General features: G+C 36.1%; 1 protein-coding gene across 2 annotated transcripts in view; it reads left to right on the top strand.

The window, feature by feature from the left end:
• PRKN (parkin RBR E3 ubiquitin protein ligase) overlaps positions 1-13,038 on the top strand; it is a 675,810-nt gene that overhangs the window by 403,986 nt on the left and 258,786 nt on the right. For both annotated transcript variants that reach the window (XM_064414870.1, XM_064414871.1), the window contains one exon: positions 5,127-5,263. In XM_064414870.1, the coding sequence (XP_064270940.1) occupies positions 5,127-5,263 (137 nt within the window). The remainder of the gene's footprint in view (positions 1-5,126; positions 5,264-13,038) is intronic.

Genomic DNA, 13,038 nt, shown 5'->3' with positions numbered 1-13,038 from the left:
CCAAGGTGTCGTTGTTTTGAATGATTTAATATCTTAGTTTTTTGGTGATTCTATATTTATCTCTACTGGTTTTTGTTTTTTTTTTTTTTCATTAGAACAGCCTATGTAAAAATATATTTTAATCCCTTAGGAAAGGAAATGTAGGGGTGTATTTTTTTGTTCATAAAAGTCCATGAATCCATGAAGGATGGATTCTTGATTGCAAAGTTATATCTTATATTACTTTCTTAGTACTTTTCTTAGTACTTTTTCTTTTCTCAGGTAAGGTCTTTATACCCATTTCAAATGCCAACCCTTTCTAAATATTTGGGGCCTGCATTGCTACTCACAAGTTGCCTGTAATTGATAGGTCAGTGTTTCTACCAATCCTAATAACATATTGCTCATTAAAAATCAGGATTTGTTGCTCTACTTTCCTCCAAACCGTATAAATTCTAAGCCACAAATTACCGTGGTAATTTTTCTATACTTTCTATATTCATGTTTTATAGAAATATTAGCATCATTCTAATATATTTTTATAACATATTTAATCAGAAAGTACCTGGAAGTATTTTCATGGTAAGAAAACTGCTCTTAAAGCATCATAAACAGGCAATTCTTTCAATAGTTTTGAATAAGAGTGTGGAATGTGTGTGATAGACAGAAAAGCCAGAAGTGTCACCAGCTTTGTAGGAATTAGAAGTCTATATTCTCCTACATACAGTTCTATAAGGAAGCCACACGATGGATGAATAATTTGGCTTATTTAGGCATTGTTATTTTGTTCTGCTACAAGGATAGAGCCAAAATGGATTGACTGCTGCTCAAGGATATTATTTCTGGTTTTCTTTTGGCTGTTTATGAAGCAGGAGAGTGCCTGTAGTGTCTGTGTCAACAAAGTTTATCTTTTTTTTTTTTCCCTTACACATTTTTTTCAGTGATTCACCTTTTCTTGAATGGTGCTGACCTGAAACCTAAAACAGACCTGCTTTGGAATGACATAGAGATTCATTTAGAAATTAAATTATTTCACAGTTCTTATATAGTAAGCTTTTTGAAGTACAGGAAGATTGACAAAGTGGAAAAATGTGCTAGAAATACAGAAGTGTTTTTTGATAAATATAGTGTTCATAGGTGGGGTTAAAGACTCTGATATAGCTGTGTGCATTCATATCTATTTACTGCAGAAAAAGGAACTCCACATGGCTATTTTTGCTTTGCTGACTGTAATCCCATCAAGGCAGCGTTCTAGACATCTGCTAAGGTTTTTTGTTATTATTTGGTTAAGATTTTGAGATTGAGGTGAGAAAAATCCAGCTGTCACCTAGAAATGACCTCAAGGCGGTTTCACAGATTTGTCCAACATGATTTCACATACTTCTGCAGGCTTAGATGTATTCCTTCCCCAAAAGTGCTTCAGACTGTGGCTACTCACATTTTCTAAAAAAATAATGGTCTCATATGTGTGGTGTGCTGTTTAACCTTTATTCAGTCTAGCTTTTTTCAAAACATTAAGAGTAAGGATCATGCAAGAGAGAAATTGCCCCATATATTTTTCAGATAGCATTGCAAGATATATCAACTGATCCACTGTTATGTCTACAAATAATTCCTTCTGCTTAGTAGCCCCTCACATCCATTGGACTCAATCTCTATACAATAATAACCATCATGAGTTTTTTAAGGTGTACTAGAACAATCAATTTCTCAGAATGCTTCTTATCTAAACAAGATCAACTCTTTGTATCTTTCTTTAGCCAGTATCCTGTGGTAGTCTGTCTGAGAATTATCTGCACCTTGCTGCTCTGGAGGGAAGGAGGAAAGGGCTTAGGGACCAGACATCACTTCCACCCCTGCTGTTTTTGGGCCACAATTATCCAACAGTACTAACACGAAGCAGAAAGATTTAGGGTCTCCTTTCTTTCTCATTTAAGTCAATGCACACTAATAAAATTCTAATGCAAAGGAACCTGAGAACAGGAATGCGTTACTTATTATGGAAATTTCTGATGATGCATTGTAATGTTGGATTTTCAATTTTTAAAAGTGGTTACATTCCTAATTGGTGAACAAAAAGGACGAATTTATCCCTTGCTGTGAGAAACATTTTTCTTATATATTCTCATGAAGCCTTTAATTCAGCCAAACACATTATGTGAATAGAACCTATGAAACACTTTCTAAAATATATATCAGATTTACATTACGAGCCTGTTTTGTTAGATTGAGGAAGGGACCTTGTTACACTGTGGCAATTTTTTTTTTTACTTTCATAATACTCCTGTCTAAAATAAATTGTGTTTGGTGCAAGCAAGGCTTCTATCAATAACTCTTGGGTGTATCCTAAATGAGTATTCACCAACTTCACCTGGGCATTGTGATCATAATCACTATGTCTTCATCTTTAGTGATCTCAGAAACAAGACTTTTATGTCCCTCTTAAACTAGAATTGCATTTTTTGGATAGAAAATCTGCAAATGTTGGACTGCAGCAATTGTTCCAATGCCAAATGAATTTGAATCAATCTGCCTTGCATACAGATTGAGTTTCTCAAAGCCTTATGACACAGCCTGAGCTGAAAAATTAGCGGGCAGTGTAAGAGCTGTGAAAGCTAAGCTTGTTTTTTCTGACACAGTCAGAACCCAGATTTATATCTATCTTGTGCACATTGCTTGGAGTCTGATGGTGTTAAAAGATAGCATTTTTTTAAAGATAAAGATGCAGCTTAAATATGTACATGTATGGCTATCCCTCTTCTGGAGACTTTAGTTTTGATTTTTGACAGTTGTGATATATTAAGTAGCAAAATCAATTATCACAAAACAATTTATGGCAGAAACTGAGCATAGTAGTTCATTTGCATAATGCAGTGCTGTTAGTATTGATTTTGTACAAGTTTAGGTGGAAATATTAATAACATTATTTTCATTTCTGGCCTGGCTTTAAAATACTCCACTTTTGATGGCTTTCTCTTATACATCTCACCACACACATGTATTTTGTCTTTAAAGTGAAGGTCAGAGAGGTGTGAATTTAGAACCAGGGAGCTTCCCATGAAACTAGAAAAGATACTCAGACACTGAAGTAATAAAAAAGAGTGATTAACCATTAAAGTGAGATATCCATTAAAACTATAGGCAAATTTTATTATATCTGCAATTTAGGAAGAAATATTAGGGGTTTTTCTAAAGTGTTTCTAGTTTTTCTGAAGGTTACATTTGACTGGTGACCATAGGGACTTTTGCACTGTAGGGACAAGGTAACTGCTCCTCTACTTCTCCATAATAATTTGGGGACTGACCGGAGCTAAACTCATAGAAATCAGCTTTTCACTCTGCCTTACAGCTGTTTTTTAAAAATTATTATTTGGTACATTCAAAACAGCAAGTGGGCAACTAATAAGGATTAGTAATGGGGAGGTTTTATTTAATTCAGTTTTAAGCTGCTTTATTCAAGAAAATCCTTAAAACACAGAGATTATATTTTTGGAGATACTAACACACTGCCATGAATTCTATAGTATGTACAATACTAAAACATATTTTCATGGAAGATTAAATGCTTGTATACAGTATGTGAAATTACTGATTACATTTTGAAGCTGTATTCCCACATTGAAGTCTTTTTTTTTACTCTTTCAGGGGATTTTCAAAGCATCTCAGGTTTTAAAGAAAATGTAGCAGTATTTCTAACCCCAATGATTTTATCACAAGTCTTGCTGTATTTAATTTTGTATTTCAATACGTGTCTCCTGAAGTACCATAAATGTGTGAGAATTCATACCTTTATTTTTTAAAATAATTATACTTCTTCCTAGTTACTAAAAAAATTGAAATTTGGGGTGAATTTCTGCCTGTGTTCACTCATAAGCAATTAAAGGAGTAAAGTAATTCAGCATTTGAGTGGGAATCTCACTGTTGTGCTCAATTTAACACATCTCTCTTTATTTTTTGCCATTTTGAGACTTGAGGTTGGTAATAGCTCCGAAAGATAAGAAATAATTTATAACACACTGTACTTTGGAACAGACAATTATGTCCATCAGGAGTTAGCAGAAGTTACCCTATATCAAAGCAAAACCATTAGGTTTGATTGGCGTGTTCCTGCAGTGAAGGCACATTTCATGTGTGTGTAATATTTTCTGTTTTACTCAATTTTTCTTTCACATTCATTGTGCTGGTCCTGGACAGACTTTTGGAAACCACGGGCTCTCTGGCTGTCCTTGCTGTGACTGTCACTGGAGAGTCTCTGAGGGCAGGCCACCTCAGGAGTAAAATTGTTTGTCCTCACTTATTTCAAGTGTTTCCTCTCTGTATCTCCACAGTATTCTGTCAGGCTTGGCTCTGTCAGGCCATATTTAGTCTCTGCATGTGTGGTGGGTGTCTGCACTCCTGTAATGGTCCATGGAAGCTTATCCCATGCTGGGTAATGCAGGACCCGTAGGAGGGTCCTATGAATAATCCCATAGGAGGTAATGCAGACAAATTGATGACTCAGCTCACCTTACTGCAGGTACCTGGAGGCTGATCAGCTCCAGCCTCCTCTAAGTGTATTAACTGCAGCAGGAATTTCTCACTTACCATATAGAATTTCTCACCGTATTCATGCCCAGCACTTAAGTTTAGATGTCACACTCCCAAACTGAATTCCACACCTCTCAACAGAAGCTGAATTACTTTATTCTTTATTACTGAGAGAATGCCTTCATTGCAGAGTTCAAATGGCTGCCTTGAGAGGCTGAAGGCACATGGTAGTTTTCACAAAATCTTTACTTTCCTACATAGTCACATATCTATTTTATGCTACCTATCACCATTTGATGTTTTACCATATATGATCTTTCCTCACCTCATACAAAGGAGATTGTTACTAAAGGACTTTTCTTGGTTTAGATTTTGGTTTTCAGTAAAGTTTCAACTTTCAGTAAAAGCTTTACTTCCATGTCCTCATTTCTGATTCATATTACAAACCATCTCTTTTTAAAATTTCTGCAGTATACCAGGATAAATTCTATTTTTACATTTGTAACAACCCTGTGTACTGTGAATTAAAAATTATTATTAAATCAGAAGTTTGAAATTAAGCTTTCTGTGGAGTTCAGTCCAGTCCTTGCTCATCACTCTCACTGCTTTGTCTTTAACAGGAGTCCTGTGCTTGTGTTCCAATGTGTGCATCGCCATGTCATCTGCCTGGACTGCTTCCATTTGTACTGTGTGACCATGCTGAATGACCGCCAGTTCATCCATGACCCACAGCTTGGCTATTCCCTCCCCTGTGTAGGTACGTTTCCGGTGATTTTTTATAATTAAATTTTTTTAATGCAATTTTGATTTCAGGGTAAGATTTTTTTTTTTAACACCTACTAGTTTTGTGTAAATCAGTGGAATTATACTGCGTTCATAGAAGTCATTTAATTTCTTGGAGAAAATATTTGAATATTGAAGTGGATTTTGTTAAGCATGTGAACTGAAGAATTAACTGGATTTTAAAGGGCATTTCTTTTAAAATCAAATGTTTACTTTCTTCACATTAGTATTTTATAATCATGAAGTGGAAGCAGATGTTAATAATTTACTGATTTCAAAAAACAAAAATACCTTGACCTCCACATTTTCAATTTCAAATTAAGTAAAGTATTAACTTTCTTGGTCTGTCTTCAAGTACTAATGAAAAAGGACTGCAACAGGAATTTTAAATAATCTTCCTTTTGGTGAAGTTATTACTGCTAATTATCATCTCATTGAATGAAATGTAGTTACATGTTTTACTTGAGTAGGAAACAAGGTTTGGCTTAACTAAACAAAGAGTTAAATAGAGTACAGAAGATTTGTTTTGAGAATTGATTCAATTACACTGGCATGTGGACTGCAAAATTGTCAAAATTTTGGTATGAAGAAGTGTATTCTCTACAGAGCATTCTTTTTTCTTGGTGTTAAATTAAAATGGGAGCATATATATTTGTCTTAAATGCTGTATCATGGTATGAGAATAATTTTGCATCATATTAGAAGCTGCATAGAAGATAGGTTTGCCTGGTTACCTGAATGGCTGATAAATAAATTTCAAACCCCACTAAATGGGAGAAAAATTGACAAAGGTTCTTAGTAGAGTGGCATCTATTTAATCTTAAAACATGCCTTGAAGATATTGAAAGTATAGTAGTAAGAAATGTTTAAAATTATTTATTTTTAACTTTTTCAAGATCAAGCAAGCAATGTTTCTTCACATTTCACTAGAATTGCTGTTTATGTGCTGTGCTGTCAGGTCTTATTTACTTCCCCCCAAACAGCTACTGTGCATTTACACAGTGATGTCATTCTACCACAAGATAATTTTTAATGTTTTCTAGGAAAACTTGTCATGAGAAACTCAACAGGAACTTTATACCCAGTGTTCTTTCATTGACCTTTACATTAGCATAGTTCTGTGTGGTCAGTTTGTAGTCTAAGCCTCCTTCCTTGCTTCTCCAGAAGTTAATCCATTTGCTGCTCCCATGCAAATTAATAAGCTGCTTGAGTAGAATCCTTCCCTTTTTTTCCCTCTTTTATTGATTTTCTTCCATTTTCTTCTGTTAGCTCCTTAAGTTAATCAGTTATGCCAGTGGTGCAGCAGGCAGCTCATCTTTCTCCTTGCTTGTGGGCCTCCTTGCTGCTGTGGCTGGTGTCAGAGAGCTTCCTCCAGTTCAGGATGATATGTCAAACTAATAACCCCTCTGCCTCTTCTGTCTGTAAACCCATTGCTAGTCACGCTGCACTAAACTCGATTTTTTCATATATTTTCAACTCCAGTTGCTCAGAAGTTCTTTTTTCTCAGAGAGGAGACTAAGGAGTTTTCAGAAGTTTTTACCCTTGGCAGTTGCCAGGCAGTCGTTTTTCTCTTTTCTGTTTGCTGCAGTTCAACACTATGGGAATTGAACAGTGGAAGCAGAGTAGGGATGAGGAGAATATGCAAAAAGATAGTGCTGGGATGCTCAGGGTTGCAGTTTCAGTCTTGGAATGGTGTGGAAGGCATGGGTTTGGCTTAAGAAAGGGATGATGTAGGGGATGCACAAAGGGTGGTGTACTTCTGCTGTTCAGGGAGATAGAGCTCAGCTGAGGGGATGGGAAAGAAGCTATTGCTGCCAGTCTAGCCTCAGCTGTGTTGTACTCTAAGTGTTATAATAGCTATATGTGGGAAGACTAAAATATTGCTCATCTGAAAGTTTCAGAACTCCCAAAATAGTAAAGTTGTTTTTAAAATACTGTACCTTAAAACAGTTCTAACAGCAGTGGTAATAGTAATACAATTGCAATGCTTTTTCTCTCTCGTTGATTGCTACCTCTGTCAGTTGTCCGTGTTATGTTAGCAGTTTTGCATTAAAAAAATGGACTTGGAAGTATTCTCTAAGCAGAGCTGTTGTAACTTCACAGTTCATTTCTGCAGCTATCTGAACCTAACTTTCTGATATACAGGTCATTTTGTTGTCTCTAGTATTAAGTTATACTTGAGTTAGGAACTGATTCTTTCTTGTTCTTTGAGAAACTCATGAGACTGAGTTTCATCATACCTGTGAGAAGGAGGAATGCCTGCATTGCCAGCCTCTTCCTACTGTTCAGATCCAAGGGGTTTTAGCCTCCCTCATAGGTATGGATGCAGCAGCTCTCATCAATGAATTCACTTAAGAAACTTTCACAACAGCTTCATGTGATTTTCTTTTCCACTTATCATGGTACTTCTACTGAATAGCATAAGATAGTATTATTACAGTCTACAGTTCACAGTCTTCATTTAGCAACTGCAATTTGCAGTTTGTATTTACATGAGGGTATGATAAAGCAGTATTTGACACAGCTTTTTCTAATTACCTCAATGAAGCCTCAAATGAATTCTCCTTGATAGGAATGAACACCATGGGACATGCTAAGAAACGACCTTTCGTATTCTGGCAATGTGGGTTTAATACATGTTATATCTAATAGAGAATGACTCAAAGTAAGAAAACATTAGGTCTGAGCTTTATTGAAAAGATGGAGGTTTGTTTGAGCCTTCTTCTAAAAGGAATACAAAACTAAGTCATATTAACTCTGATGAGATTTATGTTATGGTAGTTGACCAGGCTGCACAGACAGCTCAAAAGAGTCTCCATTAAAACATGTATTTTTAAATACCACAGACTAATGCTGAAATAGTGTTTGTGATGTCTTGAAGTTTGAGGTTTGGAATTTTTTTAAGTTATTTGATCATTTTCATGTAAGAGTGGATTTACTTAAAAACTGGCACATTTCTTCAAGGCATATGTGCACATCACTGCCCTCAAATTCTACAGGAGGGTTTGATTTTGTAATTAAACATAGTTAAATAGCTGGCACTTCCAATTAGTTCTGTTCATTCTAGTGTTTTTCAAAAATAGAGATAACATAATGAACATAGCCTGCAGTTTCCATTAACATTTGACTCACTGTTCCCGATTTTTATCAAGGGAATGTACCAACATAGCAAGTTTTTTATATCTTTTATTGGATCAACCTAGAGGTGAAAGCACCATACACACAACAGAATAAAAATAAACAGCAGCTGCTACAGCAAAGGGTCACTGTGACAGACGAGATCAGTGTTATCATCACTAGTGTATGATAACTTGATCTAGAAAGGATCTAGGGATTTCAGATAAACAGGGCTTCTCAAGTAGGTTTAATTTCTTGCTTCCTGGCACACATGTGCCAGAGGATGCATTTTTTCATTGCATTCAGGTATTTTGTGTGGTTACATCCTTGCTTTCCTTTGATTTCTGTTATGGGGCCTAATTAAGCAGGAGATAAGAAGGTTTCAAAAGAAAGCTATCATCCAAGCTGATGAGCTATGATATATCACCTCAATAGTGCCATAGCTTCACTTTTGTTCCAAAACAAAATGTGTCATTGCTGTGATTTTTGGAAGAACAACATTAATTCCTTGGTGTTCAGCTGCCAATTGAGTGCCAGGCAGCAGCATTCCAGCTGAGAAGAGCCAGCCTGGAGGACCAGAGCTCTGAGCACAGGAACAGTGAGTGCATTGACAGGATTCACTCTCCTATCACATTGACAGGATTAGCTGTTCACAGGACTGTGGCAGCAGCCCCACCACTCAAACCCACTGCAGCAGCTCAGAGGAAGCACTTGCAGATAGGAGCTGGCCGAATTCCATTGGTCATTAAAATAAAAAAAGTAAATGCTACAGATTATACTCTCTGCCCTTGTTAAATAACAACAAAAATCTATCCCATCTCTCTGTGTGGTGTCTTGTATTAATGAGGCTTCATGCATAGAAATTTCCATGAGTGGTGACCTCCAAGTATCTTTGAAATAATTAATAAGGTGCTTAGAGGGATGGATTTGCATATGCATGAAAGATCATTTATGGTTATTTAGTTACTGTGCAGGGCAAAGAATCTTATAGCATTACCTCAAAGAAAGAATTGTATACAAATTGTATACAATGTATTACCTTTTTTAAGCACATACTTTTCCTACAAACACAGTTGCACTTTTAAAATAGCATTAGAACATTATGAATCTTGGTCCCCAATGTAAAATAGACTGCCACAGTTCTTTGGTACTAGAAAAGTTGGTGATACCAAGAAAAGGCAAGGTTTTAAGCTGCTGTAGGCACTTTGCAAAAATATCTTTGCATCACTTTATTTCTTATGAGTAATCATATGCATGATGTATTTTAAAGGAATCCAGATAAAAGATGCAGTTCTCCTGATGACTGTCAAACACTATTTTACCTGGAAGTAATCTGATTTTACCACAGATATATAAATAAATAAGGAGAATTACCCCAGTTTGTGTATGGAACTGCTAATAAAAAAGGACTAAAGCTTTAAAGTATAATAAATTGCCTTAAGAACCACATTCCACTGAAGGAATGCTTGTAGGGTTAGATTAAATTTTTTATTCACATTACATGCCATTTGTATAATAACAGTATCTCAAGGCAGACATGAATCATCTTGAATCATCTTTCAAAATCCTGGTACCCTTGTAGAAGAGGGGAGAATTAACAACTTAAGCAAAGTTTGCAAGTGGAAAGGAAGAGAAAAACTGTGATTTGACCACACCAAATAGTGTTTGAGTCTTTTCTGTTATGGACAAAAGCTCCAAGAAATTTCAGAAGGTGTGTTTACACAAGGGAGTTTAAACTCCCTTGTGTTTACAAGGGAGTTTAAAGTGAAGGTCAGTGTTCTAGGAACAGAACCTTCTCAGGAATGTTGAAGCATGCATAGTTTGGTGGGGCCTAAAGTGAGCCCCTAAAGGTACAAGAAATAAGAGTCTCCTGGTGTGAAGCCTCAATATGTCAACAGTTTCTGAAGTCTTTGCTCTCCAATAACCCTTCTTAAACATATTTGAGATACCTTAGGAAATCACAAAATTTCGGAAATGGAAGTGATTATTAGAGGAATAAAAGGGATTAAAACACACATTTGCAGATTTAGGAATTAATGCAAAGTACTCTTCAACTTTAATATTTAGGAGCTGTTAAATTCTTGGCAGCAGTAAACTTTTTGTAGTTTCTTGTTGGGATGAAATATCTGAGCATACAGAAGCAGACTTTGACAGAGAAGGGAGCCAAAAACCTATAGATAAACCAGATTTTTAGTCTCAAGGATTATGTGAAATTTGTGGCAGTTTCCTGAAGTAGCTTCCTGAAATCTTTTTATGGTCTTGTGCATTCTCCTCTCACTGTGGTCATAAAATAAACATGAACTAACTGTGTATCAAGTGCTTTTTTGTGTTTCTTTACTAGCACAAGCTCATGAGACTAGCTCAAAGGACATAGAAGTCACAGCAGCTCTTTCATTTCCATTTTCACTGTTGACTGAAGTTCAAGCAGTGACATCTGAGGTTTGTTCCCTCAAGTCTTTGTGCTGTTTCTGTGGCTACAGATTGCCAACTTCTTATCTAAACAGCCTTAAAATCTACAAAACAAGCAGAGCTTGGTCCCATGGTATATTTGAAGCAGGAGTTGGGTTCTTCTCTGGGAACAATTACAGTGAAATCATACAATGTGATACTTACGGAAATCTGAGTGGCCATAATTAAATTCTGCATGAGATGTCTTACCCATAGGTGTTTTTCTCCCTTATCTCTCACTAGTCCTTCTATTGCAATATATTTCATTTGTAAATTGCACAGAGATGACAGTGCACTAGGCTTAATCTGGTTAGCAATAATGAAGGACAAGAGATAATGAAAAAATCTTGCATGGAAATTAATTGACTTTAAAAGGAACTAGAAATGAACTTTCAAAGCACACTTCTTGTCCTATGAAATGAGTTGGCCTGTGTCAACATAAAAAAACCTGCTGGAGCAGTGGCAGAAGTGTGTGCAGAGGCATCTATCTGTCTTTCACTATTTCTATGTCCAGCTGAAACAAAGGGGAATTTTTGTCTCGGCTGGAGCCAGTGAAAGTTGTGACTTTGTCTTTGGAAATTAAGGGTATTTGTTCTGACTGAAAGCACTTCACCCCATACTTTTTTACCTTATAATGATTAGTTGACATGGGTATTTGGTTGATAAATCACTTTTAAGTTGCCAACCGATTGAGAAAAATCATCACATACATGAACAGTAAAATCAAGTCATACAGTTATATTAGTCACCAACTTTACACTGAACTTCTTGCATGGGTTTTTAACTCAAGCCATTTTCTAATTCATCTTATGTAGGTGCTGTTATAGCAAGAACAATGATTTTGACTGTACCTCCTTAATAACTATTTTCTCCAGGAAAATATATATTTTTAAGAAAGAAGGGTCAGCTTCTGAAAAAGGAACTTCTGTGTTCATTCGTGACTGCAGATGCATTTTCAACCAGGGCTACACTGAGTTGTCCATGGATGGTGTTCCAAGTCCTGAATGGCTTTGCTCTGTGCTCCCATTCTAGTCCATAGGTGGTTAATGTTCATGAGGGGATCCAGGAGAAAGATGGGAACAATTGAGATAAACAGAAGGAAGGAATAATAATATAGGGAATAATGGAAAGAGTCATGAAGGGAAGGAACTGAGAGACCAAATAGGCTGGGAATAAAGAAGTATTGGTGACTATTCAAGGCATGATACAAGAAAGATCTAAAGGGCGAGGGTAGGTAAAATGAGCAAATAATGCCTCCTCCTAAAGCTGGGAATTTAGCTTTCCATGACTGTAGTTCATTAGTTTGTATGTGGACTGTTGTCACACAGACTGTCCAAGAGACTGAAGAAGATGTTGATTTTTACAGCTGGAATTTGTTTGAGGTCTTTATCTTACACTTATGCAGCATGAGGGGAAGCTGACCTTTCATGTTTGGATAATTAGAGATCTCCTAATGGATCAGTTTTCATCCAAGCAGAGGGTTTCTTTCAGTATAACGCCATCCCTGAGGTGGGCTGTGCAACCAGCAGCTTTTATAAGAAATCATTGCTGTCTGCTAACCTATATACTCCATAAATAACCTGCTGGGACCAACTGTGGCACATGCAGCATGTGTTTAGTCTCCAAAGCCTAGTGATTAATATTCCCTGAGTCACTTTCTGAGCCTTAGTCTCCCACATGGCAGCATGTAGAGCTTCTGCCATATCAGAGAACCAGCTAAGGACATTCCCCTTCAACAAGGAGTTGGCTTTAATTAAATTTCTGTGTCTGGGAAGTGAAAATCTAATTTTCTTTTTGACATTTTCTATATTACTACTTAGACAAAATTATGAAAATAATTAATCCCTGTGAAGCAGACATCAGCATTATAAGAGATACAAAAATATTGCATATAAATAATACTACTAATCACCAATCTGTTATAATTTATTGATGCAAGGTCTTATTAAAACTCTTAAATCAGATTTGTTCTTCATATAGCAGATGTGTCAAATGATTGCACAATGTAGATGCAAGGGTTATAAAAAGTAACATGGTTCAAATTGCATCTCAATAAATTCTATCTCCCCAGAAATGTATTTCAAGACAACAAATAAATGTGAGAAAGGAAATAAGGTGTGTAATTTAGGAAAGAGGTTTTGATTGTATATCTGAGTCAAATACAGGCCAATATAATGGTGAATG

Source organism: Passer domesticus, chromosome 3 (genome assembly GCF_036417665.1).
Source record: "Passer domesticus isolate bPasDom1 chromosome 3, bPasDom1.hap1, whole genome shotgun sequence".
NCBI lineage: Eukaryota > Metazoa > Chordata > Aves > Passeriformes > Passeridae > Passer > Passer domesticus.
The sequence above is the reverse complement of the archived record's forward strand: the minus strand, read 5'-3'. Positions and strand labels throughout refer to the sequence as shown.